This window comes from Oncorhynchus kisutch, linkage group LG18 (genome assembly GCF_002021735.2).
Source record: "Oncorhynchus kisutch isolate 150728-3 linkage group LG18, Okis_V2, whole genome shotgun sequence".
Lineage (NCBI taxonomy): Eukaryota > Metazoa > Chordata > Actinopteri > Salmoniformes > Salmonidae > Oncorhynchus > Oncorhynchus kisutch.
The window spans coordinates 76,206,813-76,233,615 of NC_034191.2; the positions used below are offsets into that span (position 1 = coordinate 76,206,813).

The 26,803-nt window shown below is 43.7% G+C and overlaps 1 protein-coding gene across 1 annotated transcript in view; it reads right to left on the reverse strand.

Annotated features, from left to right (window-relative positions):
* Positions 1–26,803, reverse strand: part of LOC109909619 (microtubule-associated protein 4-like) — a 59,722-nt gene that overhangs the window by 16,554 nt on the left and 16,365 nt on the right. Inside the window, exons 4-8 of the mRNA XM_031795311.1 lie at positions 25,334–25,576; positions 21,393–21,546; positions 21,020–21,082; positions 5,807–6,081; positions 3,390–3,452 (exon numbers count right to left, since the gene is read on the reverse strand). Of these exons, the coding sequence (XP_031651171.1) occupies positions 3,390–3,452; positions 5,807–6,081; positions 21,020–21,082; positions 21,393–21,546; positions 25,334–25,576 (798 nt within the window). The remainder of the gene's footprint in view (positions 1–3,389; positions 3,453–5,806; positions 6,082–21,019; positions 21,083–21,392; positions 21,547–25,333; positions 25,577–26,803) is intronic.

Consider the following 26,803-nt stretch of genomic DNA (forward strand, 5'->3'; position numbering starts at 1 on the left):
CCATCCAAAATCCTATTTTCCCTAACCCTAAATCTAACCCGAACCTTAATTGTAAGCCTAAGCCTAAAATTGCTTTTTTTTTTGCCTCGTGGGGACCGTATGCATATTGCTATGTATATTGCTATGCATATTGCTATGTATATTGCTATGCATATTGCTATGTATATTGCTATGTATATTGCTATGTATATTGCTATGTATATTACTATGTATATTGCTATGTATATTGGTATGTACAGTATATTGCTATGCATATTGGTATGTATATTGCTATGTATATTGGTATGTACAGTATATTGCTATGTATATTGGTATGTACAGTATATTGCTATGTATATTGCTATGTATATTGGTATGTACAGTATATTGCTATGCATATTGGTATGTATATTGTATATTGCTATGTATATTGCTATGTATATTACTATGTATATTGCTATGTATATTTCTATGTATATTGCATATTGCTATGTATATTGCTATGTGTATTGCTATGTATATTGCTATGTATATTGCTATGTATATTACTATGTATATTTCTATGTAAATTGTATATTGCTATGTATATTTCTATGTAAATTGTATATTGCTATGTATATTTCTATGTAAATTGTATATTGCTATGTATATTGCTATGTATATTTCTATGTAAATTGTATATTGCTATGTATATTGCTATGTATATTTCTATGTAAATTGTATATTGCTATGTATATTGCTATGTATATTTCTATGTAAATTGTATATTGCTATGTATATTGCTATGTATATTGCATATTGCTATGTATATTGCTATGTATATTGCTATGTATATTTCTATGTATATTGTATATTGCTATGTATATTTCTATGTAAATTGTATATTGCTATGCATATTGCTATATATATTGCTATGTATATTTCTATGTATATTGCTATGTATATTGTATATTGCTATGTATATTGCTATGTATATTGCTATGTATATTGCTATGTATATTGCTATGTATATTGCTATGTATATTGCTATGTATATTGCTATGTATATTGCTATGCACCGCATTGTTGGTTAAGGACTTGTACGTATGCGTTTCACAGTAAGGTCAAGTCATATTTTATTGGTCACATACACGTGATTGGCAGATGTTATTGCAGGTGTAGTGAAATGCTTGTCTACACCTGTTGTATTCGGCGTATGTGACAAATACAATTCCATTTGATTTGATATGCTTTTTTAATGGTCTTAAGTGGATGGCATAAGTCACTGTTAGTTTAATAGTCACTCTGATGATATCCAGCCATATTGAGACATTCGTACTTGTTAGCACATAGACCGATAATCACATTGTGACAATATGAAATTAGTGCTACGAACCCACAAACCCACTACTTGGATTTAGACAGGAACGTAACAAAACGTCATACTGTTCACTAGACATTTTTGTTAGAAATCACTGCAACCACCCTTGTGCTGACAGTTAAGTAAAGGAAACACACACACACACACACCACACACACACACACACACACACACACACACACACACACACACACACACACACACACACACACACACACACACACACACACACACACACACACACACACACACACACACACACACACACACACACAGCTATCCTTGTGGGAACCAAATAATTGATTCCCATCCAAAATCCTATTTTCCCTAACCCTAAATCTAACCCGAACCTTAATTGTAAGCCTAAGCCTAAAATTGCTTTTTTTTTTGCCTCGTGGGGACCGTAAAAATGTCCCCACTTGTCCAAATGTTTCTTGTTTTACTATTCTAGTGAGGAATTCTGGTCCGTAACAAAGGTAGTTAAACAAAAACACACACTAAGCAGTAGGAGGTTTAAGCTCAGATCCTTGACAGCCATTTAGTAGAGTGTGACTGAGCAGAACTCAGAAACACATAATGACTGAGAACAGCCCTCAGCAATGACTCTGTCTCAGGGCATTTAACACTATGCAGTAAGGCAGGCAGGCCCATGTTAAAACCATTTTATTTTACCTTTATTTAACTAGGCAAATCAGTTAAGAACAAATTCTTATTTTCAATGACGGCCCAGGAACAGTGGGTTAACTGCCTGTTCAGGGGCAGAACGACAGATTTGTACCTTGTCAGCTCGGGGATTTGAACTTGCAACCTTCCGGTTACTAGTCCAACGCTGCCACGAAATCTCACATTGATGATAAACTCCAGAGAGATGAGAGCTGTCTGATTGTAAACACACTGGTGTGTCGTCCACTGTGAGGGCTGTCTGGCTGTAAACACACTGGTGTACAGTCCACTGTGAGAGCTGTCTGACTGTAAACACACTGGTGTACAGTCCACTGTGAGAGCTGTCTGGCTGTAAACACACTGGTGTACAGTCCACTGTGAGAGCTGTCTGACTGTAAACACACTGGTGTACAGTCCACTGTGAGGTCACACCAGTGAATCATGACTCTCTTTTCAGGCTTCATTCTCACAATGGAAAAGTCAGGAACAGTGTCAGTCGGTCGGTCAGTCACTTGTTCATCTACTTTTAGACAGCAGTCCGTCAGTCCATGCAGTGAATGAGGGACAATCAGAGAATGAGTGAGTGCATGTGTTTCCGTGTGTAAAGAATGAAATGTGGCACAAAATTAAACTGTAAAACCGCAATGTTTTCATTAACAAACAGAAGGCGGAGATATAAACAGTTTGGGGAAGAATGGAGGAGATATAAACAGCTTGGGGAAGAATGGAGGAGATATAAACAGTTTGGGGAAGAATGGAGGAGATATAAACAGTTTGGGTAAGAATGGAGGAGATATAAACAGTTTGGGTAAGAATGGAGGAGATATAAACAGCTTGGGGAAGAATGGAGGAGATATAAAGAGACACTTTAGAAGACAATGACAAGAGGATAGAGACAAATAAAGAGAGAGAGTAGTAAACAGAGGGTAGTAAACAGAGAGTAGTAAACAGAGGGTAGTAAACAGAGGGTAGTAAACAGAGGGTAGTAAACAGAGGATAAGAGAAAGAGTAGTAAACAGAGAGGAGTAAACAGAGGATAAGAGAGAGAGTAGTAAACAGAGAGTAGTAAACAGAGGGTAGTAAACAGAGGGTAAGAGAGAGAGAGTAGTAAACAGAGAGTAGTCGTAAACAGAGAGTCGTAGTAAACAGAGAGTAGTCGTAAACAGAGAGTCGTAGTAAACAGAGAGGCGTAGTAAACAGAGAGTAGTAAATAGAAAGTAAGAGAGAGTAGTAAACAGAGAGTAGTAAATAGAGAGTAAGAGAGAGAGTAGTAAAAAGAAAGTAGTAAATAGAGAGTAAGAGAGAGAGTAGTAAACAGAGAGTAGTAAATAGAGAGTCATAAACAGAGGGTAAGAGAGATGGGGGTGAGAGATGGGGGTGAACTCACTTTGGCCTGTCTGGTCTCTTTGGAGGAGGAGCCTTGGCCCAGTGCGTCGCTCCTGCCAGAGACCTGGGGAGACAAGGCCCACCTTGGGTCAATACTACACACAGGAAAACCAACGGAGGGGTGGAGAGAGGAAGGGAGGGAGGGAGGAGAGGGGGCTGCAGGACTACCTCCTCTAATTTGAGGATGTATCCAAAACAGCAGGGCTATGTTTATTTCAGAGAACGTGCATGCCTGTGTTACTGGGCACATGCAGTTTGGGGTCCATAGCTCAACATGTGGAACCATATTTCTATCAACGTTGGTTATTGGTTAGTCCAACATTGGACCTGGTCATTCCATCATGTGACACTTGACAGTAGAAGTGTAAGGTATAGTATAAGGGGACAGACAGGAAAAAGAAAGTGAGAGGTGAAGTTGTACAGAGGTTAGATTCAGAGAATGGGGTGAGATGTCAGGATGGATGCAAGATGGTCAATGGAATCAAATGGAGATTTATGGCGGAAGTCACAGAGTTAACTGAGGTTAACTGGGAAACATTTTGAATTAAAATAGAAGACAAGCTTGAACCAGTTACTAGCTGGAACCAGTTACTAGATGGGACCAGTTACTAGATGGGACCAGTTACTAGATGGGACCAGTTACTAGATGGGACCAGTTACTAGATGGGACCAGTTACTAGATGGGACCAGTTACTAGATGGGACCAGTTACTAGATGGGACCAGTTACTAGATGGGACCAGTTCCTAGATGGGACCAGTTACTAGATGGGACCAGATACTAGATGGGACCAGTTACTAGCTGGGACCAGTTCCTAGATGGGACCAGTTACTAGATGGGACCAGTTACTAGATGGGACCAGTTACTAGATGGGACCAGTTACTAGCTGGGACCAGTTACTAGATGGGACCAGTTCCTAGATGGGACCAGTTGCTAGCTGGGACCAGTTACTAGATGGGACCAGTTACTAGATGGGACCAGTTACTAGCTGGGACCAGTTACTAGATGGGACCAGTTCCTAGATGGGACCAGTTACTAGCTGGGACCAGTTACTAGATGGGACCAGTTACTAGATGGGACCAGTTACTAGCTGGGACCAGTTACTAGATGGGACCAGTTACTAGATGGGACCAGTTACTAGATGGGACCAGTTACTAGATGGGACCAGTTACTAGATGGGACCAGTTACTAGCTGGGACCAGTTACTAGATGGGACCAGTTACTAGATGGGACCAGTTACTAAATGGGACCAGATACTAGATGGGACCAGTTACTAGATGGGACCAGTTACTAGATGGGACCAGTTCCTAGATGGGACCAGTTACTAGATGGGACCAGTTACTAGATGGGACCAGTTACTAAATGGGACCAGTTACTAGATGGGACCAGTTACTAAATGGGACCAGTTACTAGATGGGACCAGTTACTAAGTGGGACCAGATACTAGATGGGACCAGTTACTAAATGGGACCAGTTACTAAGTGGGACCAGTTACTAGATGGGACCAGTTACTAGATGGGACCAGTTACTAGCTGGGACCAGTTACTAGATGGGACCAGTTACTAGCTGGAACCAGTTACTAGATGGGACCAGTTACTAGATGGGACCAGTTACTAGCTGGGACCAGTTACTAGATGGGACCAGTTACTAAGTGGGACCAGTTACTAGCTGGGACCAGTTACTAGATGGGACCAGTTACTAAGTGGGACCAGTTACTAGCTGGGACCAGTTACTAGATGGGACCAGTTACTAAATGGGACCAGTTACTAGATGGGACCAGTTACTAAGTGGGACCAGATACTAGATGGGACCAGTTACTAAATGGGACCAGTTACTAAGTGGGACCAGTTACTAGATGGGACCAGTTACTAGATGGGACCAGTTACTAGCTGGGACCAGTTACTAGATGGGACCAGTTACTAAGTGGGACCAGATACTAGATGGGACCAGTTACTAGGTGGGACCAGTTACTAGATGGGACCAGTTACTAGATGGGACCAGTTACTAGATGGGACCAGTTACTAGGTGGGACCAGTTACTAGGTGAGACCAGTTACTAGGTGGGACCAGTTACTAGGTGGGACCGACCAGTTACTAGCTGGGAGAAGAAACCAGCAGGAGGTGGTTGTTAACTGGGAAAGCTCTGATGTGGGACGTGGCGTTAGGAGCAGTGTACTATGTGAAAATAGCGTGTTAACTGGGGCATCATCTACTGAACATAACCTGTCTGTAGGAGGTAAAGCCATTACATGGTCAACACTGAGACTCAACATGGAGAACCCTACAGAATATTAGAACAACAGTGTCTGTAAAGCAAGGCCATCTGTGAAACAGAATACCTAATGTATAAAACCCAACCTGGCTCATCAACATGGTATCCCCCCCCATCACCCCCTCCATCACTGATGCACCACTCCCTACCTTCCCCCCTCCGGGCTGGTACTTCATGTTGTCCGTGGAGCCGATCTTGGAGCGCACGTTGCGGATGTCAGGTGCGGGGGTTGTGCTTGGGTGGGAGGTGGTCCCCGAGGCGCTGACATTGCCCCAGGTGGTGTTAGAGGTGGGACGGGGGACACGGGGCCCAGGGGGCTTCTTCTCTGGTACTGTGGAGGAGGGGGCGGGGGCTGGTTTGGTGGTGGTGGGGCGGACACGGGGGGTGGCATTGGTGGTGCTGGTCCGGGGCCGGGTGGAGTCAGCTAGAGGATGAGGAAGAGGAGGAGGAGGAAGAGGAGGGAGGAGGAGGAGAGAGAGGAGGAATAGGAGGAGGAGGAGCAGGAGGAGGAAGAGGAGGAGCAGGAGGAGGAGAGAAAGGAGGAAGAGGAGGGAGGAGGAGGAGAGAGAGGAGGAAGAGGAGGGAGGAGGAGGAGAGAGAGGAGGAATAGGAGGAGGAGGAGCAGGAGGAGGAAGAGGAGGAGCAGGAGGAGGAGAGAAAGGAGGAAGAGGAGGGAGGAGGAGGAGAGAGAGGAGGAAGAGGAGGGAGGAGGAGGAGGAGGAGCAGGAGGAGGAGAGAAAGGAGGAAGAGGAGGGAGGAGGGGAGAGAGAGGAGGAAGAGGAGGGAGGAGGAGAAGAGAGAGGAGGAGGAAGAGGAGGGAGAGGAGGTGAGAGAGGAAGAGGAGGAGGGAGAGGAGGAGGAAGAGGGGAAAGTAAACAGATAAATGATATACAGTGCCCTCCGTAATCATTGGAACAGCGACACGTTTGCTGTTTTGGCTCTGTACTTCAGCACTTTTTACAGTTTTTACAGACACACAAATATCATACCCCCAAGACATGCTAACCTCTCGCCATTACAATAACTGGGGAGGTTAGAATTTTATATCATACCCCCAAGACATGCTAACCTCTCACCATTACAATAACTGGGGAGGTTAGCATTTTATATCATACCCCCAAGACATGCTAACCTCTCACCATTACAATAACTGGGGAGGTTAGCATTTTATATCATACCCCCAAGACATGCTAACCTCTCACCATTACAATAACAGGGGAGGTTAGCATTTTATATCATACCCCCAAGACATGCTAACCTCTCACCATTACAATAACAGGGGAGGTTAGCATTTTATATCGTACCCCCAAGACATGCTAACCTCTCACCATTACAATAACTGGGGAGGTTAGCATTTTATATCATACCCCCAAGACATGCCAACCTCTCACCATTACAATAACAGGGGAGGTTAGCATTTTATATCATACCCCCAAGACATGCTAACCTCTCACCATTACAATAACTGGGGAGGTTAGCATTTTATATCATACCCCCAAGACATGCTAACCTCTCACCATTACAATACCTGGGAGGTTAGCATTACTGGGGGGTCTGATATTGGTGCGTCTGTAACTTTCTCACTCATAATTATTCCCTATTCATCCAGGACTATACGTAATCATGGTAGAATCCACATTAATGTGTTTAGAAACATATTATATTCTTATTTACAATAACAGTGACTGCAAAATGACACAATACATTATTTACCATTCATTTCTATTGGGCACAAAATAATCTGAAACACAACCCAAAACAAACTGCAAATGAATCCAACAAGTTTGTAGTCACAAGCTTGATGTAATCATTGCGTGCTAGGAATATGGGACCAATTACTAAACTTTTGACTACTTTAATACACATAAGTGAATTTGACCCAAAACTTCTTCGCGTAAAATGGGTGTACAATGTACAAAAAAATAAGTTGAATTTCTAAACGGCTCACCTGACATGGATGAAAATACAAATGAAAGCTGACCGTCTGCACTTTAACCTCATAGTCATTGTATCATTTGAAAACCAGAAAACATGTGTCACTGTCAGCCCAATAATTACAGAGGGCACTGTAGGTCAGCTCAGAGTATAAACCAGACAGGACCACCATAAACTCCAGTATAAATCAGACAGGACCACCATAAACTCCAGTATAAATCAGGAAGGACCACCATAAACTCCAGTATAAACCAGACAGGACCACCATAAACTCCAGTATAAATCAGGAAGGACCACCATAAACTCCAGTATAAATCAGACAGGACCACTGTAAACCCCAGTATAAATCAGGCAGGACCACCATAAATTCCAGTATAAATCTGGCAGGACCACCATAAACTCCAGTATAAATCAGACAGGACCACCATAAACGCCAGTATAAATCAGACAGGACCACCATACACCCCAGTATAAATCAGACAGGACCACTGTAAACCCCAGTATAAATCAGGCAGGACCACCATAAACTCCAGTATAAATCAGACAGGACCACTGTAAACCCCAGTATAAATCAGGCAGGACCACCTTAAACCCCAGTATAAATCAGACAGGACCACTGTAAACCCCAGTATAAATCAGGCAGGACCACCTTAAACCCCAGTATAAATCAGACAGGACTACTGTAAACACCAGTATAAATCAGGTAGGACCACCTTAAACCCCAGTATAAATCAGACAGGACCACTGTAAACCCCAGTATAAATCAGGCAGGACCACCTTAAACCCCAGTATAAATCAGACAGGACCACTGTAAACCCCAGTATAAATCAGGCAAGACCACCTTAAACCCCAGTATAAATCAGACAGGACCACTGTAAACCCCAGTATAAATCAGGCAAGACCACCTTAAACCCCAGTATAAATCAGACAGGACCACTGTAAACCCCAGTATAAATCAGGCAGGACCACTGTAAAACCCAGTATAAATCAGGCAGGACCACCGTAAACCCCAGTATAAATCAGACAGGACCACCTTAAACCCCAGTATAAATCAGGCAGGACCACTGTAAACCCCAGTATAAATCTGTCAGGACCACCTTAAACCCCAGTATAAATCGAGCAGGACCACCGTAAACCCCAGTATAAATCAGGCAGGACCACCTTAAACCCCAGTATAAATCAGACAGGACCACTGTAAACCCCAGTATAAATCAGGCAGGACCACTGTAAACCCCAGTATAAATCAGGCAGGACCACCGTAAACCCCAGTATAAATCAGACAGGACCACCTTAAACCCCAGTATAAATCAGGCAGGACCACTGTAAACCCCAGTATAAATCTGTCAGGACCACCTTAAACCCCAGTATAAATCGGGCAGGACCACTGTAAACCCCAGTATGAACTGCTACATGTATTATCCCACTTCATATCTAACTGTTATCGCATGATGAACTACATGTGCCCTACCTGCCGAGACTTAAACCTTACATCCTCCCTGAAAGAGTCTTTTTTCTGAGCAGAAAAACATGCTCGGTTAATAAAAATCATCACTCTTTACGCGTATGGAAACGGCTTCTGCCTACGTTGCTGGTTATGCAACGTTGAGATGTAGTGTCAGTGTCAGCAGGGGAAAGTAATCCCTAGAGTGTTGAGATGTAGTGTCAGCAGGGGAAAGTAATCCCTAGAGTGTTGAGATGTAGTGTCAGCAGGGGAAAGTAATCCCTAGAGTGTTGAGATGTAGTGTCAGCAGGGGAAAGTAATCCCTAGAGTGTTGAGATGTAGTGTCAGCAGGGGAAAGTAATCCCTAGAGTGTTGAGATGTAGTGTCAGCAGGGGAAAGTAATCCCTAGAGTGTTGAGATGTAGTGTCAGCAGGGGAAAGTAATCCCTAGAGTGTTGAGATGTAGTGTCAGCAGGAGAAAGTAATCCCTAGAGTGTTGAGATGTAGTGTCAGCAGGGGAAAGTAATCCCTAGAGTGTTGAGATGTAGTGTCAGCAGGGGAAAGTAATCCCTAGAGTGTTGAGATGTAGTGTCAGCAGGGGAAAGTAATCCCTAGAGTGTTGAGATGTAGTGTCAGCAGGGGAAAGTAATCCCTAGAGTGTTGAGATGTAGTGTCAGCAGGGGAAAGTAATCCCTAGAGTGTTGAGATGTAGTGTCAGCAGAGGAAAGTAATCCCTAGAGTGTTGAGATGTAGTGTCAGAAGGGGAAAGTAATCCCTAGAGTGTTGAGATGTAGTGTCAGCAGGGGAAAGTAATCCCTAGAGTGTTGCGATGTAGTGTCAGCAGGGGAAAGTAATCCCTAGAGTGTTGAGATGTAGTGTCAGCAGGAGAAAGTAATCCCTAGAGTGTTGAGATGTAGTGTCAGCAGGAGAAAGTAATCTCTAGAGTGTTGAGATGTAGTGTCAGCAGGAGAAAGTAATCTCTAGAGTGTTGAGATGTAGTGTCAGCAGGAGAAAGTAATCTCTAGAGTGTTGAGATGTAGTGTCAGCAGGAGAAAGTAATCTCTAGAGTGTTGAGATGTAGTGTCAGCAGGAGAAAGTAATCTCTAGAGTGTTGAGATGTAGTGTCAGCAGGAGAAAGTAATCTCTAGAGTGTTGAGATGTAGTGTCAGCAGGAGAAAGTAACCTCTAGAGTGTTGAGATGTAGTGTCAGCAGGAGAAAGTAATCCCTAGAGTGTTGAGATGTAGTGTCAGCAGGAGAAAGTAATCTCTAGAGTGTTGAGATGTAGTGTCAGCAGGAGAAAGTAATCTCTAGAGTGTTGAGATGTAGTGTCAGCAGGAGAAAGTAATCTCTAGAGTGTTGAGATGTAGTGTCAGCAGGAGAAAGTAATCTCTAGAGTGTTGAGATGTAGTGTCAGCAGGAGAAAGTAATCTCTAGAGTGTTGAGATGTAGTGTCAGCAGGAGAAAGTAATCTCTAGAGTGTTGAGATGTAGTGTCAGCAGGAGAAAGTAATCCCTAGAGTGTTGAGATGTAGTGTCAGCAGGAGAAAGTAATCTCTAGAGTGTTGAGATGTAGTGTCAGCAGGAGAAAGTAATCTCTAGAGTGTTGAGATGTAGTGTCAGCAGGAGAAAGTAATCTCTAGAGTGTTGAGATGTAGTGTCAGCAGGAGAAAGTAATCTCTAGAGTGTTGAGATGTAGTGTCAGCAGGAGAAAGTAATCTCTAGAGTGTTGAGATGTAGTGTCAGCAGGAGAAAGTAATCTCTAGAGTGTTGAGATGTAGTGTCAGCAGGAGAAAGTAATCTCTAGAGTGTTGCGATGTAGTGTCAGCAGGAGAAAGTAATCCCTAGAGTGTTGAGATGTAGTGTCAGCAGGAGAAAGTAATCTCTAGAGTGTTGAGATGTAGTGTCAGCAGGAGAAAGTAATCTCTAGAGTGTTGAGATGTAGTGTCAGCAGGAGAAAGTAATCTCTAGAGTGTTGAGATGTAGTGTCAGCAGGAGAAAGTAATCTCTAGAGTGTTGAGATGTAGTGTCAGCAGGAGAAAGTAATCTCTAGAGTGTTGAGATGTAGTGTCAGCAGGAGAAAGTAATCTCTAGAGTGTTGAGATGTAGTGTCAGCAGGAGAAAGTAATCTCTAGAGTGTTGAGATGTAGTGTCAGCAGGAGAAAGTAATCTCTAGAGTGTTGAGATGTAGTGTCAGCAGGAGAAAGTAATCTCTAGAGTGTTGAGATGTAGTGTCAGCAGGAGAAAGTAATCCCTAGAGTGTTGAGATGTAGTGTCAGCAGGAGAAAGTAATCTCTAGAGTGTTGAGATGTAGTGTCAGCAGGAGAAAGTAATCTCTAGAGTGTTGAGATGTAGTGTCAGCAGGAGAAAGTAATCTCTAGAGTGTTGAGATGTAGTGTCAGCAGGAGAAAGTAATCTCTAGAGTGTTGAGATGTAGTGTCAGCAGGAGAAAGTAATCTCTAGAGTGTTGAGATGTAGTGTCAGCAGGAGAAAGTAATCTCTAGAGTGTTGAGATGTAGTGTCAGCAGGAGAAAGTAATCTCTAGAGTGTTGAGATGTAGTGTCAGCAGGGGAAAGTAATCTCTAGAGTGCTGAGATGTGGTGTCAGCAGGAGAAAGTAATCTCTAGAGTGCTGAGATGTAGTGTCAGCAGGAGAAAGTAATCTCTAGAGTGTTGAGATGTAGTGTCAGCAGGAGAAAGTAATCCCTAGAGTGTTGAGATGTAGTGTCAGTAGGAGAAAGTAATATCTAGAGTGTTGAGATGTAGTGTCAGCAGGGGAAAGTAATCTCTAGAGTGTTGAGATGTAGTGTCAGCAGGAGAAAGTAATCTCTAGAGTGTTGAGATGTAGTGTCAGCAGGAGAAAGTAATCTCTAGAGTGTTGAGATGTAGTGTCAGCAGGAGAAAGTAATCTCTAGAGTGTTGGGATGTAGTGTCAGCAGGAGAAAGTAATCTCTAGAGTGTTGAGATGTAGTGTCAGCAGGAGAAAGTAATCTCTAGAGTGTTGAGATGTAGTGTCAGCAGGAGAAAGTAATCTCTAGAGTGTTGAGATGTAGTGTCAGCAGGAGAAAGTAATCTCTAGAGTGTTGAGATGTAGTGTCAGCAGGAGAAAGTAATCTCTAGAGTGTTGAGATGTAGTGTCAGCAGGAGAAAGTAATCCCTAGAGTGTTGAGATGTAGTGTCAGCAGGAGAAAGTAATCCCTAGAGTGTTGAGATGTAGTGTCAGCAGGAGAAAGTAATCCCTAGAGTGTTGAGATGTAGTGTCAGCAGGAGAAAGTAATCCCTAGAGTGTTGAGATGTAGTGTCAGCAGGAGAAAGTAATCCCTAGAGTGTTGAGATGTAGTGTCAGCAGGAGAAAGTAATCCCTAGAGTGTTGAGATGTAGTGTCAGCAGGAGAAAGTAATCCCTAGAGTGTTGAGATGTAGTGTCAGCAGGAGAAAGTAATCCCTAGAGTGTTGAGATGTAGTGTCAGCAGGAGAAAGTAATCCCTAGAGTGTTGAGATGTAGTGTCAGCAGGAGAAAGTAATCCCTAGAGTGTTGAGATGTAGTGTCAGCAGGAGAAAGTAATCTCTAGAGTGTTGAGATGTAGTGTCAGCAGGAGAAAGTAATCTCTAGAGTGTTGAGATGTAGTGTCAGCAGGAGAAAGTAATCTCTAGAGTGTTGAGATGTAGTGTCAGCAGGAGAAAGTAATCCCTAGAGTGTTGAGATGTAGTGTCAGCAGGAGAAAGTAATCTCTAGAGTGTTGAGATGTAGTGTCAGCAGGAGAAAGTAATCTCTAGAGTGTTGAGATGTAGTGTCAGCAGGAGAAAGTAATCTCTAGAGTGTTGAGATGTAGTGTCAGCAGGAGAAAGTAATCTCTAGAGTGTTGAGATGTAGTGTCAGCAGGAGAAAGTAATCTCTAGAGTGTTGAGATGTAGTGTCAGCAGGGGAAAGTATCTCTAGAGTGTTGAGATGTAGTGTCAGCAGGAGAAAGTAATCTCTAGAGTGTTGAGATGTAGTGTCAGCAGGAGAAAGTAATCTCTAGAGTGCTGAGATGTAGTGTCAGCAGGAGAAAGTAATCTCTAGAGTGTTGAGATGTAGTGTCAGCAGGAGAAAGTAATCTCTAGAGTGTTGAGATGTAGTGTCAGCAGGAGAAAGTAATCTCTAGAGTGCTGAGATGTAGTGTCAGCAGGAGAAAGTAATCTCTAGAGTGTTGAGATGTAGTGTCAGCAGGAGAAAGTAATCTCTAGAGTGTTGAGATGTAGTGTCAGCAGGAGAAAGTAATCTCTAGAGTGTTGAGATGTAGTGTCAGCAGGGGAAAGTAATCTCTAGAGTGCTGAGATGTGGTGTCAGCAGGAGAAAGTAATCTCTAGAGTGCTGAGATGTAGTGTCAGCAGGAGAAAGTAATCTCTAGAGTGTTGAGATGTAGTGTCAGCAGGAGAAAGTAATCCCTAGAGTGTTGAGATGTAGTGTCAGTAGGAGAAAGTAATATCTAGAGTGTTGAGATGTAGTGTCAGCAGGGGAAAGTAATCTCTAGAGTGTTGAGATGTAGTGTCAGCAGGAGAAAGTAATCTCTAGAGTGTTGAGATGTAGTGTCAGCAGGAGAAAGTAATCTCTAGAGTGTTGAGATGTAGTGTCAGCAGGAGAAAGTAATCTCTAGAGTGTTGGGATGTAGTGTCAGCAGGAGAAAGTAATCTCTAGAGTGTTGAGATGTAGTGTCAGCAGGAGAAAGTAATCTCTAGAGTGTTGAGATGTAGTGTCAGCAGGAGAAAGTAATCTCTAGAGTGTTGAGATGTAGTGTCAGCAGGAGAAAGTAATCTCTAGAGTGTTGAGATGTAGTGTCAGCAGGAGAAAGTAATCTCTAGAGTGTTGAGATGTAGTGTCAGCAGGAGAAAGTAATCCCTAGAGTGTTGAGATGTAGTGTCAGCAGGAGAAAGTAATCCCTAGAGTGTTGAGATGTAGTGTCAGCAGGAGAAAGTAATCCCTAGAGTGTTGAGATGTAGTGTCAGCAGGAGAAAGTAATCCCTAGAGTGTTGAGATGTAGTGTCAGCAGGAGAAAGTAATCCCTAGAGTGTTGAGATGTAGTGTCAGCAGGAGAAAGTAATCCCTAGAGTGTTGAGATGTAGTGTCAGCAGGAGAAAGTAATCCCTAGAGTGTTGAGATGTAGTGTCAGCAGGAGAAGTAATCCCTAGAGTGTTGAGATGTAGTGTCAGCAGGAGAAAGTAATCCCTAGAGTGTTGAGATGTAGTGTCAGCAGGAGAAAGTAATCCCTAGAGTGTTGAGATGTAGTGTCAGCAGGAGAAAGTAATCTCTAGAGTGTTGAGATGTAGTGTCAGCAGGAGAAAGTAATCTCTAGAGTGTTGAGATGTAGTGTCAGCAGGAGAAAGTAATCTCTAGAGTGTTGAGATGTAGTGTCAGCAGGAGAAAGTAATCCCTAGAGTGTTGAGATGTAGTGTCAGCAGGAGAAAGTAATCTCTAGAGTGTTGAGATGTAGTGTCAGCAGGAGAAAGTAATCTCTAGAGTGTTGAGATGTAGTGTCAGCAGGAGAAAGTAATCTCTAGAGTGTTGAGATGTAGTGTCAGCAGGAGAAAGTAATCTCTAGAGTGTTGAGATGTAGTGTCAGCAGGAGAAAGTAATCTCTAGAGTGTTGAGATGTAGTGTCAGCAGGGGAAAGTAATCTCTAGAGTGTTGAGATGTAGTGTCAGCAGGAGAAAGTAATCTCTAGAGTGTTGAGATGTAGTGTCAGCAGGAGAAAGTAATCTCTAGAGTGCTGAGATGTAGTGTCAGCAGGAGAAAGTAATCTCTAGAGTGTTGAGATGTAGTGTCAGCAGGAGAAAGTAATCTCTAGAGTGTTGAGATGTAGTGTCAGCAGGAGAAAGTAATCTCTAGAGTGCTGAGATGTAGTGTCAGCAGGAGAAAGTAATCTCTAGAGTGCTGAGATGTAGTGTCAGCAGGGGAAAGTAATCCCTAGAGTGCTGAGATGTAGTGTCAGCAGGGGAAAGTAATCCCTAGAGTGCTGAGATGTAGTGTCAGCAGGGGAAAGTAATCTCTAGAGTGCTGAGATGTAGTGTCAGCAGGAGAAAGTAATCTCTAGAGTGTTGAGATGTAGTGTCAGCAGGGGAAAGTAATCTCTAGAGTGTTGAGATGTAGTGTCAGCAGGGGAAAGTAATCCCTAGAGTGCTGAGATGTAGTGTCAGCAGGAGAAAGTAATCCCTAGAGTGTTGAGATGTAGTGTCAGCAGGAGAAAGTAATCTCTAGAGTGTTGAGATGTAGTGTCAGCAGGAGAAAGTAATCTCTAGAGTGTTGAGATGTAGTGTCAGCAGGAGAAAGTAATCTCTAGAGTGTTGAGATGTAGTGTCAGCAGGAGAAAGTAATCCCTAGAGTGTTGAGATGTAGTGTCAGCAGGAGAAAGTAATCTCTAGAGTGTTGAGATGTAGTGTCAGCAGGAGAAAGTAATCTCTAGAGTGTTGAGATGTAGTGTCAGCAGGAGAAAGTAATCTCTAGAGTGTTGAGATGTAGTGTCAGCAGGAGAAAGTAATCTCTAGAGTGTTGAGATGTAGTGTCAGCAGGAGAAAGTAATCTCTAGAGTGTTGAGATGTAGTGTCAGCAGGAGAAAGTAATCTCTAGAGTGTTGAGATGTAGTGTCAGCAGGAGAAAGTAATCTCTAGAGTGTTGAGATGTAGTGTCAGCAGGGGAAAGTAATCTCTAGAGTGCTGAGATGTAGTGTCAGCAGGAGAAAGTAATCTCTAGAGTGCTGAGATGTAGTGTCAGCAGGAGAAAGTAATCTCTAGAGTGTTGAGATGTAGTGTCAGCAGGAGAAAGTAATCCCTAGAGTGTTGAGATGTAGTGTCAGTAGGAGAAAGTAATATCTAGAGTGTTGAGATGTAGTGTCAGCAGGGGAAAGTAATCTCTAGAGTGTTGAGATGTAGTGTCAGCAGGAGAAAGTAATCTCTAGAGTGTTGAGATGTAGTGTCAGCAGGAGAAAGTAATCTCTAGAGTGTTGAGATGTAGTGTCAGCAGGAGAAAGTAATCTCTAGAGTGTTGGGATGTAGTGTCAGCAGGAGAAAGTAATCTCTAGAGTGTTGAGATGTAGTGTCAGCAGGAGAAAGTAATCTCTAGAGTGTTGAGATGTAGTGTCAGCAGGAGAAAGTAATCTCTAGAGTGTTGAGATGTAGTGTCAGCAGGAGAAAGTAATCTCTAGAGTGTTGAGATGTAGTGTCAGCAGGAGAAAGTAATCTCTAGAGTGTTGAGATGTAGTGTCAGCAGGAGAAAGTAATCCCTAGAGTGTTGAGATGTAGTGTCAGCAGGAGAAAGTAATCCCTAGAGTGTTGAGATGTAGTGTCAGCAGGAGAAAGTAATCCCTAGAGTGTTGAGATGTAGTGTCAGCAGGAGAAAGTAATCCCTAGAGTGTTGAGATGTAGTGTCAGCAGGAGAAAGTAATCCCTAGAGTGTTGAGATGTAGTGTCAGCAGGAGAAAGTAATCCCTAGAGTGTTGAGATGTAGTGTCAGCAGGAGAAAGTAATCCCTAGAGTGTTGAGATGTAGTGTCAGCAGGAGAAAGTAATCCCTAGAGTGTTGAGATGTAGTGTCAGCAGGAGAAAGTAATCCCTAGAGTGTTGAGATGTAGTGTCAGCAGGAGAAAGTAATCCCTAGAGTGTTGAGATGTAGTGTCAGCAGGAGAAAGTAATCTCTAGAGTGTTGAGATGTAGTGTCAGCAGGAGAAAGTAATCTCTAGAGTGTTGAGATGTAGTGTCAGCAGGAGAAAGTAATCTCTAGAGTGTTGAGATGTAGTGTCAGCAGGAGAAAGTAATCCCTAGAGTGTTGAGATGTAGTGTCAGCAGGAGAAAGTAATCTCTAGAGTGTTGAGATGTAGTGTCAGCAGGAGAAAGTAATCTCTAGAGTGTTGAGATGTAGTGTCAGCAGGAGAAAGTAATCTCTAGAGTGTTGAGATGTAGTGTCAGCAGGAGAAAGTAATCTCTAGAGTGTTGAGATGTAGTGTCAGCAGGAGAAAGTAATCTCTAGAGTGTTGAGATGTAGTGTCAGCAGGGGAAAGTAATCTCTAGAGTGTTGAGATGTAGTGTCAGCAGGAGAAAGTAATCTCTAGAGTGTTGAGATGTAGTGTCAGCAGGAGAAAGTAATCTCTAGAGTGCTGAGATGTAGTGTCAGCAGGAGAAAGTAATCTCTAGAGTGTTGAGATGTAGTGTCAGCAGGAGAAAGTAATCTCTAGAGTGTTGAGATGTAGTGTCAGCAGGAGAAAGTAATCTCTAGAGTGCTGAGATGTAGTGTCAGCAGGAGAAAGTAATCTCTAGAGTGCTGAGATGTAGTGTCAGCAGGGGAAAGTAATCCCTAGAGTGCTGAGATGTAGTGTCAGCAGGGGAAAGTAATCCCTAGAGTGCTGAGATGTAGTGTCAGCAGGGGAAAGTAATCTCTAGAGTGCTGAGATGTAGTGTCAGCAGGAGAAAGTAATCTCTAGAGTGTTGAGATGTAGTGTCAGCAGGGGAAAGTAATCTCTAGAGTGTTGAGATGTAGTGTCAGCAGGGGAAAGTAATCCCTAGAGTGCTGAGATGTAGTGTCAGCAGGGGAAAGTAATCTCTAGAGTGCTGAGATGTAGTGTCAGCAGGAGAAAGTAATCTCTAGAGTGTTGAGATGTAGTGTCAGCAGGGGAAAGTAATCTCTAGAGTGTTGAGATGTAGTGTCAGCAGGAGAAAGTAATCTCTAGAGTGTTGAGATGTAGTGTCAGCAGGAGAAAGTAATCTCTAGAGTGTTGAGATGTAGTGTCAGCAGGAGAAAGTAATCCCTAGAGTGTTGAGATGTAGTGTCAGCAGGAGAAAGTAATCTCTAGAGTGTTGAGATGTAGTGTCAGCAGGAGAAAGTAATCTCTAGAGTGTTGAGATGTAGTGTCAGCAGGAGAAAGTAATCTCTAGAGTGCTGAGATGTAGTGTCAGCAGGAGAAAGTAATCTCTAGAGTGCTGAGATGTAGTGTCAGCAGGAGAAAGTAATCTCTAGAGTGTTGAGATGTAGTGTCAGCAGGAGAAAGTAATCTCTAGAGTGCTGAGATGTAGTGTCAGCAGGAGAAAGTAATCTCTAGAGTGTTGAGATGTAGTGTCAGCAGGAGAAAGTAATCCCTAGAGTGTTGAGATGTAGTGTCAGCAGGAGAAAGTAATCTCTAGACTGTTGAGATGTAGTGTCAGCAGGAGAAAGTAATCTCTAGAGTGTTGAGATGTAGTGTCAGCAGGAGAAAGTAATCTCTAGAGTGTTGAGATGTAGTGTCAGCAGGAGAAAGTAATCTCTAGAGTGTTGAGATGTAGTGTCAGCAGGAGAAAGTAATCCCTAGAGTGTTGAGATGTAGTGTCAGCAGGAGAAAGTAATCTCTAGAGTGTTGAGATGTAGTGTCAGCAGGAGAAAGTAATCTCTAGAGTGTTGAGATGTAGTGTCAGCAGGAGAAAGTAATCTCTAGAGTGTTGAGATGTAGTGTCAGCAGGAGAAAGTAATCCCTAGAGTGTTGAGATGTAGTGTCAGCAGGAGAAAGTAATCTCTAGAGTGTTGAGATGTAGTGTCAGCAGGAGAAAGTAATCTCTAGAGTGCTGAGATGTAGTGTCAGCAGGAGAAAGTAATCCCTAGAGTGTTGAGATGTAGTGTCAGCAGGAGAAAGTAATCTCTAGAGTGTTGAGATGTAGTGTCAGCAGGAGAAAGTAATCCCTAGAGTGTTGAGATGTAGTGTCAGTAGGGGAAAGTAATCTCTAGAGTGTTGAGATGTAGTGTCAGCAGGGGAAAGTAATCTCTAGAGTGTTGAGATGTAGTGTCAGCAGGAGAAAGTAATCTCTAGAGTGCTGAGATGTAGTGTCAGCAGGAGAAAGTAATCTCTAGAGTGTTGAGATGTAGTGTCAGCAGGAGAAAGTAATGTCTAGAGTGTTGAGATGTAGTGTCAGCAGGAGAAAGTAATCCCTAGAGTGTTGAGATGTAGTGTCAGCAGGAGAAAGTAATCCCTAGAGTGCTGAGATGTAGTGTCAGCAGGAGAAAGTAATCTCTAGAGTGTTGAGATGTAGTGTCAGCAGGAGAAAGTAATCTCTAGAGTGTTGAGATGTAGTGTCAGCAGGAGAAAGTAATCCCTAGAGTGTTGAGATGTAGTGTCAGCAGGAGAAAGTAATCTCTAGAGTGTTGAGATGTAGTGTCAGCAGGAGAAAGTAATCTCTAGAGTGTTGAGATGTAGTGTCAGCAGGAGAAAGTAATCTCTAGAGTGTTGAGATGTAGTGTCAGCAGGAGAAAGTAATCTCTAGAGTGTTGAGATGTAGTGTCAGCAGGAGAAAGTAATCCCTAGAGTGTTGAGATGTAGTGTCAGCAGGAGAAAGTAATCTCTAGAGTGTTGAGATGTAGTGTCAGCAGGAGAAAGTAATCTCTAGAGTGTTGAGATGTAGTGTCAGCAGGAGAAAGTAATCTCTAGAGTGTTGAGATGTAGTGTCAGCAGGAGAAAGTAATCTCTAGAGTGTTGAGATGTAGTGTCAGCAGGAGAAAGTAATCCCTAGAGTGTTGAGATGTAGTGTCAGCAGGAGAAAGTAATCCCTAGAGTGTTGAGATGTAGTGTCAGCAGGAGAAAGTAATCCCTAGAGTGCTGAGATGTAGTGTCAGCAGGAGAAAGTAATCTCTAGAGTGTTGAGATGTAGTGTCAGCAGGAGAAAGTAATCCCTAGAGTGCTGAGATGTAGTGTCAGCAGGAGAAAGTAATCCCTAGAGTGTTGAGATGTAGTGTCAGCAGGAGAAAGTAATCTCTAGAGTGTTGAGATGTAGTGTCAGCAGGAGAAAGTAATCTCTAGAGTGTTGAGATGTAGTGTCAGCAGGAGAAAGTAATCCCTAGAGTGCTGAGATGTAGTGTCAGCAGGAGAAAGTAATCCCTAGAGTGTTGAGATGTAGTGTCAGCAGGAGAAAGTAATCCCTAGAGTGCTGAGATGTAGTGTCAGCAGGAGAAAGTAATCCCTAGAGTGCTGAGATGTAGTGTCAGCAGGAGAAAGTAATCCCTAGAGTGTTGAGATGTAGTGTCAGCAGGAGAAAGTAATCTCTAGAGTGTTGAGATGTAGTGTCAGCAGGAGAAAGTAATCTCTAGAGTGTTGAGATGTAGTGTCAGCAGGAGAAAGTAATCCCTAGAGTGCTGAGATGTAGTGTCAGCAGGAGAAAGTAATCCCTAGAGTGTTGAGATGTAGTGTCAGCAGGAGAAAGTAATCCCTAGAGTGCTGAGATGTAGTGTCAGCAGGAGAAAGTAATCCCTAGAGTGCTGAGATGTAGTGTCAGCAGGAGAAAGTAATCCCTAGAGTGTTGAGATGTAGTGTCAGCAGGAGAAAGTAATCCCTAGAGTGCTGAGATGTAGTGTCAGCAGGAGAAAGTAATCCCTAGAGTGCTGAGATGTAGTGTCAGCAGGAGAAAGTAATCCCTAGAGTGTTGAGATGTAGTGTCAGCAGGAGAAAGTAATCCCTAGAGTGTTGAGATGTAGTGTCAGTAGGAGAAAGTAATCTCTAGAGTGTTGAGATGTAGTGTCAGCAGGAGAAAGTAATCTCTAGAGTGTTGAGATGTAGTGTCAGCAGGAGAAAGTAATCTCTAGAGTGTTGAGATGTAGTGTCAGCAGGGGAAAGTAATCCCTAGAGTGTTGAGATGTAGTGTCAGCAGGAGAAAGTAATCTCTAGAGTGTTGAGATGTAGTGTCAGCAGGAGAAAGTAATCCCTAGAGTGTTGAGATGTAGTGTCAGCAGGAGAAAGTAATCCCTAGAGTGCTGTGTCGAGGTTTTACTGCTTTTAGAAATACTTTTTCCTTTTTTTTCTCTGAGACTTCACCACCTCTTTGTCACGGCCTGCATGCGTCATCTATGTGTTCCTGCGTGACCACTGTGTCACTCTTCATTTCTGTCCCACTCTGTGCAACAGCCGCCTCTAATCCCCCAGCTGGAGTTACAGCACTGTCTGGCTGAGGGACCTCGTGCTGCCTTTAAAAGGAGGAGAGAGAGAGAGTGGAAGAGAGGAGTGTTTCTGTACCTGTTGTTGACTTCAGAGTGCTGGGCTTGATTTCCTCTCCTGGCTTGCTGTCAGTCTTTGATGCTGAGAGGCAAAACAGAAGAGATCGTTCATGATCAGAGCTCAGCCTGTTCCTGTTCCTCCAAACAAACTTGCCAAAGTTTGTTTGGCAAAGCAGTGAAGTCAGGTTGTGGAATGCAGAAACAGTTTTGTACCCTGCTGGCGCGACATCAGACACTTTGAGTCACCAAGTAATTGGTGGCAGTGTGTGTGTGCACGCGGGTGTGTGTATGCGTGTGTGTGTGTGTGTGTGGGTGTGCGCGGATGTGTGTGTGCGTGGGTGTGTACTGTATGCGTGTTCAAAGATGTGTAAGTGTGTGGTATAGAGACTCACCCAGGGGGCGTCTGGTTGCGGGTGTGCTTGTGGCGGTGCGGGGCGCCATGGCTGGTTTACTGGTTGCCGTGGTAGCAGAGACGTTTTTGGGGGCAGCAATTTGAGCCGTGGAGGTGGTGGTCGCCTTTGGTACTAGAGGACGTCTCTCTGTGGTCTGGAGGGAGAGAGAGACAGGGAATGTGTGGTAAACAGAGAGGAAGGAAGGAAGAAAGGAAAAAGAAAGGAAGGAAAGGAAAGAAGGAAGGAAGGAAGGAAGGAAGGAAGGAAGGAAGGAAGGAAGGAAGGAAGGAAGGAAGGAAGGAAGGAAGGAAGGAAGGAAGGAAGGAAGGAAGGAAGGAAGGAAGGAAGGAAGGAAGGAAGGAAGGAAGAAAGAAAGAAAGAAAGACGGAAGGAAGGAAGGAAGGAAGGAAGGAAGGAAGGAAGGAAGGAAGGAAGGAAGGAAGGAAGGAAGGAAGGAAGGAAGGAAGGAAGGAAGGAAGGAAGGAAGGAAGGAACTCCACTCTTCAGTCACAAATAATAGAGTACTAGAATTCAATACAAATAAAAGGTATTACGTAGCACTCTAAAAAACTTAAGCTGTGGGAGAGAACCTCCTCGTGGCATCATGTTACATTCAGAAAAACCATTGGATAATGACATATTCGTAAAAAAACACTTACCATAAATATGTACTATTTGATGTACAACAAGAATATCAACAAAATCCTTATAATGTAATTGCACCTTGTAGGATTATTCATGATATCACTCTTATTGCCATCTGTCCTCTGCAATCAGAGCAGAGCAGAACCAGGGCCAGGTCCCATGGTGTTTTTTGAAGCATTTTCATAATGCACTGCTCTATGGGCCATCATACACAGCAGTAGCGGGCGCTATCATCCAGCGAGGGCTGGTGTTTGTCCAGACCTTCGCTCCAACCAAGCAGTAACACACGTGATTCATTTAACTAATCAAAAGTCAAACTAAATCAGGTGTGCTTTGGCTTGTCTGGAACAACAGCCTGGACTCACACTGGCCTGCTGTCGAGAAGATTGGACACTTCTTTTACTGAATACGGTCTACGGTAACAGATGGCCCTGCTTTACACCATCTATCACCTCAGAGAGCACAGGTCAGATTAATATGATCAAGATTTCAGGAAAGAAGTGCTCATTTATGTCCTATTCCTCTCCAGACAATCTTGTCACAGAAGCATCTGGAATGTGTCGCATCGGAACTGGGAGGAATCGAATGGCATATGCGACGGAATCCTCAATACACAGGAGAGGCAGGTGTCTGGTTTCACAATAGGATGTGTGTTGCCTTGGCGCTGATGTAAGGATTGCACTGGGAACCAGGGATATTAAAAGAAGGCCAATGCCTGTCTGATTTCCCCACGCGTGGACACACCGCCCGAGGGAGGCTTTACATGGAAACCGGCCTTGTTTTCCCCACAGCCTCCTCATTCATTCCTCTGTCATTCCTGTCTGATTTCCCCACGCGTGGACACACCGCCCGAGGGAGGCTTTACATAGAAACCGGCCTTGTTTTCCCCACAGCCTCCTCATTCATTCCTCTGTCATTCCTGTCTGATTTCCCCACGCGTGGACACACCGCCCGAGGGAGGCTTTACATAGAAACCGGCCTTGTTTTCCCCACAGCCTCCTCATTAATTCCTCTGTCATTCTTCAGTCTTGCGATACTTTGAGCTGCCGGACCTTTTGCCTTAGACCTTTTGCCATTACCATATTACAATAAACATTAGTGTCATACATACAGTACCAATCAAACGTTTGGACACACCTACTCATTCAAGGCTCTTTATTTCATTTAGACTATTTTCTACATTGTAGAATAATAGTGAAGACATCAAAACTATGAAATAACACAATATGGAATCATGTAGTAACCAAAAACTTGGTAAACAAATATATATATAATATATTTTAGATTATTCAAAGTAGCCACCCTTTTGCCTTGATGACAGCTTTGCACACTCTTGGCATTCTCTCAACCAGCTTCACCTGGAATGCTATTCCAACAGTCTTGAAGGAGTTCCCACATATGCTGCTTTTCCTTCACTCTGCAGTCCAACTCATCCCAAACCAATCAATTGGGTTGAGGTCTGGTGATTGTGGAGGCCATGTCATCTGATGCAGCACTCCATCACTCTTCTTCTTGGTCAAATAGCCCTTACACAGCCTGAAGGTGTTGAAAAACAAATGATTGTCCCACTAAGCGCAAACCAGATGGGATGGCGTAACTCTGCAGAATTCTGTGGTAGCCATGCTGTTTAAGTGTGCTTTGAATTATAAATAAATCACTGACAGTGTCACCAGCAAAGCACCCCCACACATCATACCTCCTCCTCCATGCTTCAGTGTGGAAACCACACATGTGGAGATAATCTGTTCACCTACTTTGCATCACACAAAGACACAGCGGTTGGAACCAAATATCTCAAATTTGGACTCATCAGACCAAAGGACAGATTTCCACTGATCTAATGTCCATTGCTTGTGTTTCTTGGCCCAAGCAAGTGAGTCTTCTTCTTATTGGTGTCCTTTAGTAGTGGTTTCTTTGCAGCAATTCGACCATGAAGGCCTGATTCACGCAGTCTCCTCTGAACAGTTGATGTTGAGATGTGTCTGTTACTTGAACTCTGTGAAGCATTTATTTGGGCTGCAATTTCTGAGGCTGGTAATTCTAATGAACTTATCCTCTGCAGCAGAGGTAACTCTGGGTCTTCCTTTCCTGTGGCTGTCCTCATGAGAGACAGGTAACTCTAATGAACTTATCTTCTGCAGCAGAGGTAACTCTGGGTCTTCCATTCCTGTGGCGGTCCTCATGAGAGACAGTTTCATCATAGCACTTGATGGTTTTTGCGACTGCACTTGAAGAAACTTTCAAAGTTCTTTAAATTTTCCAGATTGACTGACCTTCATATCTTAAAGTAATGATGGACGGTCATTTATCTTTTCTTATTTGAGCTGTTCTTAACATAATATGGACTTGGTCTTTTACCAAATAGGGATGTCTTCTTTATACCACCCCTACCTTGACACAACTGATTGGCTCAAATGCATTAAGAAGGAAATAAATTCCACAAATTAACTTTTAACAAGACACACCTGTTAACTGAAATGCTTTACAGGTGACTACCTCATGAAGCTGGATGAGAGAATGCCAAGAGGATGGCTACTTTGAAGAATGTAAAATATATTTTGATTTGTTGGACATACCAGTAGGTATGTCCAAACTTTTGACTGGTACTGTAGTTAAAGGCAAATATGTTACACCAGCTGTTTAGAGAAGTGGCTGTACATCATGTAGTGTATATCTGATACACTTAACTGTTGAAGGTGAGAGACTTAGGTGTGGTGAGGGAAGCCTTGAGCAACTGATGGTTGTGACTGATGGTTGTCCTTAGGTCTCTCTAGTAAATGCCAGGGAAGGAATGATGAATGCAGGCTGCCCTTGTGGCCTCTCCTCTGGCCCCTCACCTCTGGCCCCTCTTCTCTGACCCCTCACCTCTGGCCCCCTCCCTTCTGGCCCCCTCCCCTCTATGAACCCTGCTCTGAGTAATCCTGTGTACGGCCACTCAGCACTCGGGACTTACTGGGAGCCTACGGGGCTTACTGGGAGCCAAGTTTAAAAAGGTGGATACCTTACAGGCAGATTATGCTCTGAGCACCACAGAAGTCAGTGTCTAATTTACAACTCCTGTAAAAATTAACATAGTAGCTAACTAAGCTAACACTTCTGCTAAAAATAACTGAACATGCCCATTCTTCTGATCAACAAGATGATGAGAAGGAGATTGAAAGACAGGCTAGGAGAGTAGAAGTAGGTAGTAGTTTTGTCTAGACAGACCGACACCACACAGTGGTAAGGTATGGAGGTGCCGATATCTGAGGTGGGGGGGACTGCGGCTGTCCCTAAAGCAGGGCAGGGGCACTCACCTTAGACTTGACCTCACGGGGCGCAGGGGTGGAGATGGCGGCGGCAGATGTGGAGAGGTTGGCTGCGGACAAGGGTCGCTTGTGGGCAGTGGTGGGGGTGGGGGCCTTGGGCATGGGCGTTTTTTTGCTGAGTGTGGCTGAGGTGGAGGAATGGGTGGGGCGTTTGGGGGCGGCAGCACTGACGGATGCTGCCGAGATCGGCCGCGGCTTAGCAGTGCTCGGTTTGGTTGCCCCAGCAACAGGCTGCGCGATGGACGGCACACCAGACAAATGGAGAGCAAAAGAAAGAACAAAAGAAAGCGAGAAAGAAAATAACAAAAAACACATGATAACAGAAACAGGATAACAGCAACAGGATAACAGCAACAGGATAACAGCAACAGGATAACAGCAGCAGGATAACATAAACAGGATAACAGCAACAGGATAACAGCAGCAGGTTAACAGCAGCAGGTTAACAGCAACAGGATAACAGCAACAGGCTAACAGTAGCAGGATAACAGCAACATGTTAACAGCAGGAGGATAACAGCAGCAGGATAACAGCAACAGGTTAACAGCAACAGGATAAAAGCAACAGGATAACAGCAGCAGGTTAACAGTAGCATAATAACAGCAGCAGGATACCAGAAACAGGATAACAGCAACAGGATACCAGCAGCGGGTTAACAGTAGTAGGTTAACAGCAGCAGGATAACAGAAACAGGATAACAGCAGCAGGATAACAGCAACAGGATAACAGAAACAGGATAACAGCAGCAGGAAAACAGCAACAGGATAACAGCAACAGGATAACAGCAACAGGATAACATCAGCAGGTTAACAGCAGCAGGATAACAGCAGGAGAAAGCAACATAATCAGGATAACAGCAGCAGGATAATAGAAACAGGATAACAGCAACAAGATAACAGCAGCAGGATAACAGAAACAGGATAACAGCAGCAGGATAACAGGATAACAGCAACAGGATAACAGCAGCAGGTTAACAGCAGCAGGATAACAGCAGGAGAAAGCAACATAATCAGGATAACAGCAGCAGGATAATAGAAACAGGATACCAGCAGCAGGTTAACAGCAGCAGGATAACAGAAACAGGATAACAGCAGCAGGATAACAGGATAACATAAACAGGATAACAGAAACAGGATACCAGCAGCAGGTTAACAGCAGCAGGATAACAGAAACAGGATAACAGCAGCAGGATAACAGAAACAGGATACCAGCAGCAGGTTAACAGCAGCAGGATAACAGAAACAGGATAACAGCAGCAGGATAACAGGATAACAGAAACAGGATAACAGAAACAGGATAACAGCAGCAGGTTAACAGCAGCAGGATAACAGAAACAGGATAACAGCAGCAGGATAACAGGATAACAGAAAAAGGATAACAGAAACAGGATACCAGCAGCAGGTTAACAGCAGCAGGATAACAGGATAACAGAAACAGGATAACAGCAGCAGGATAACA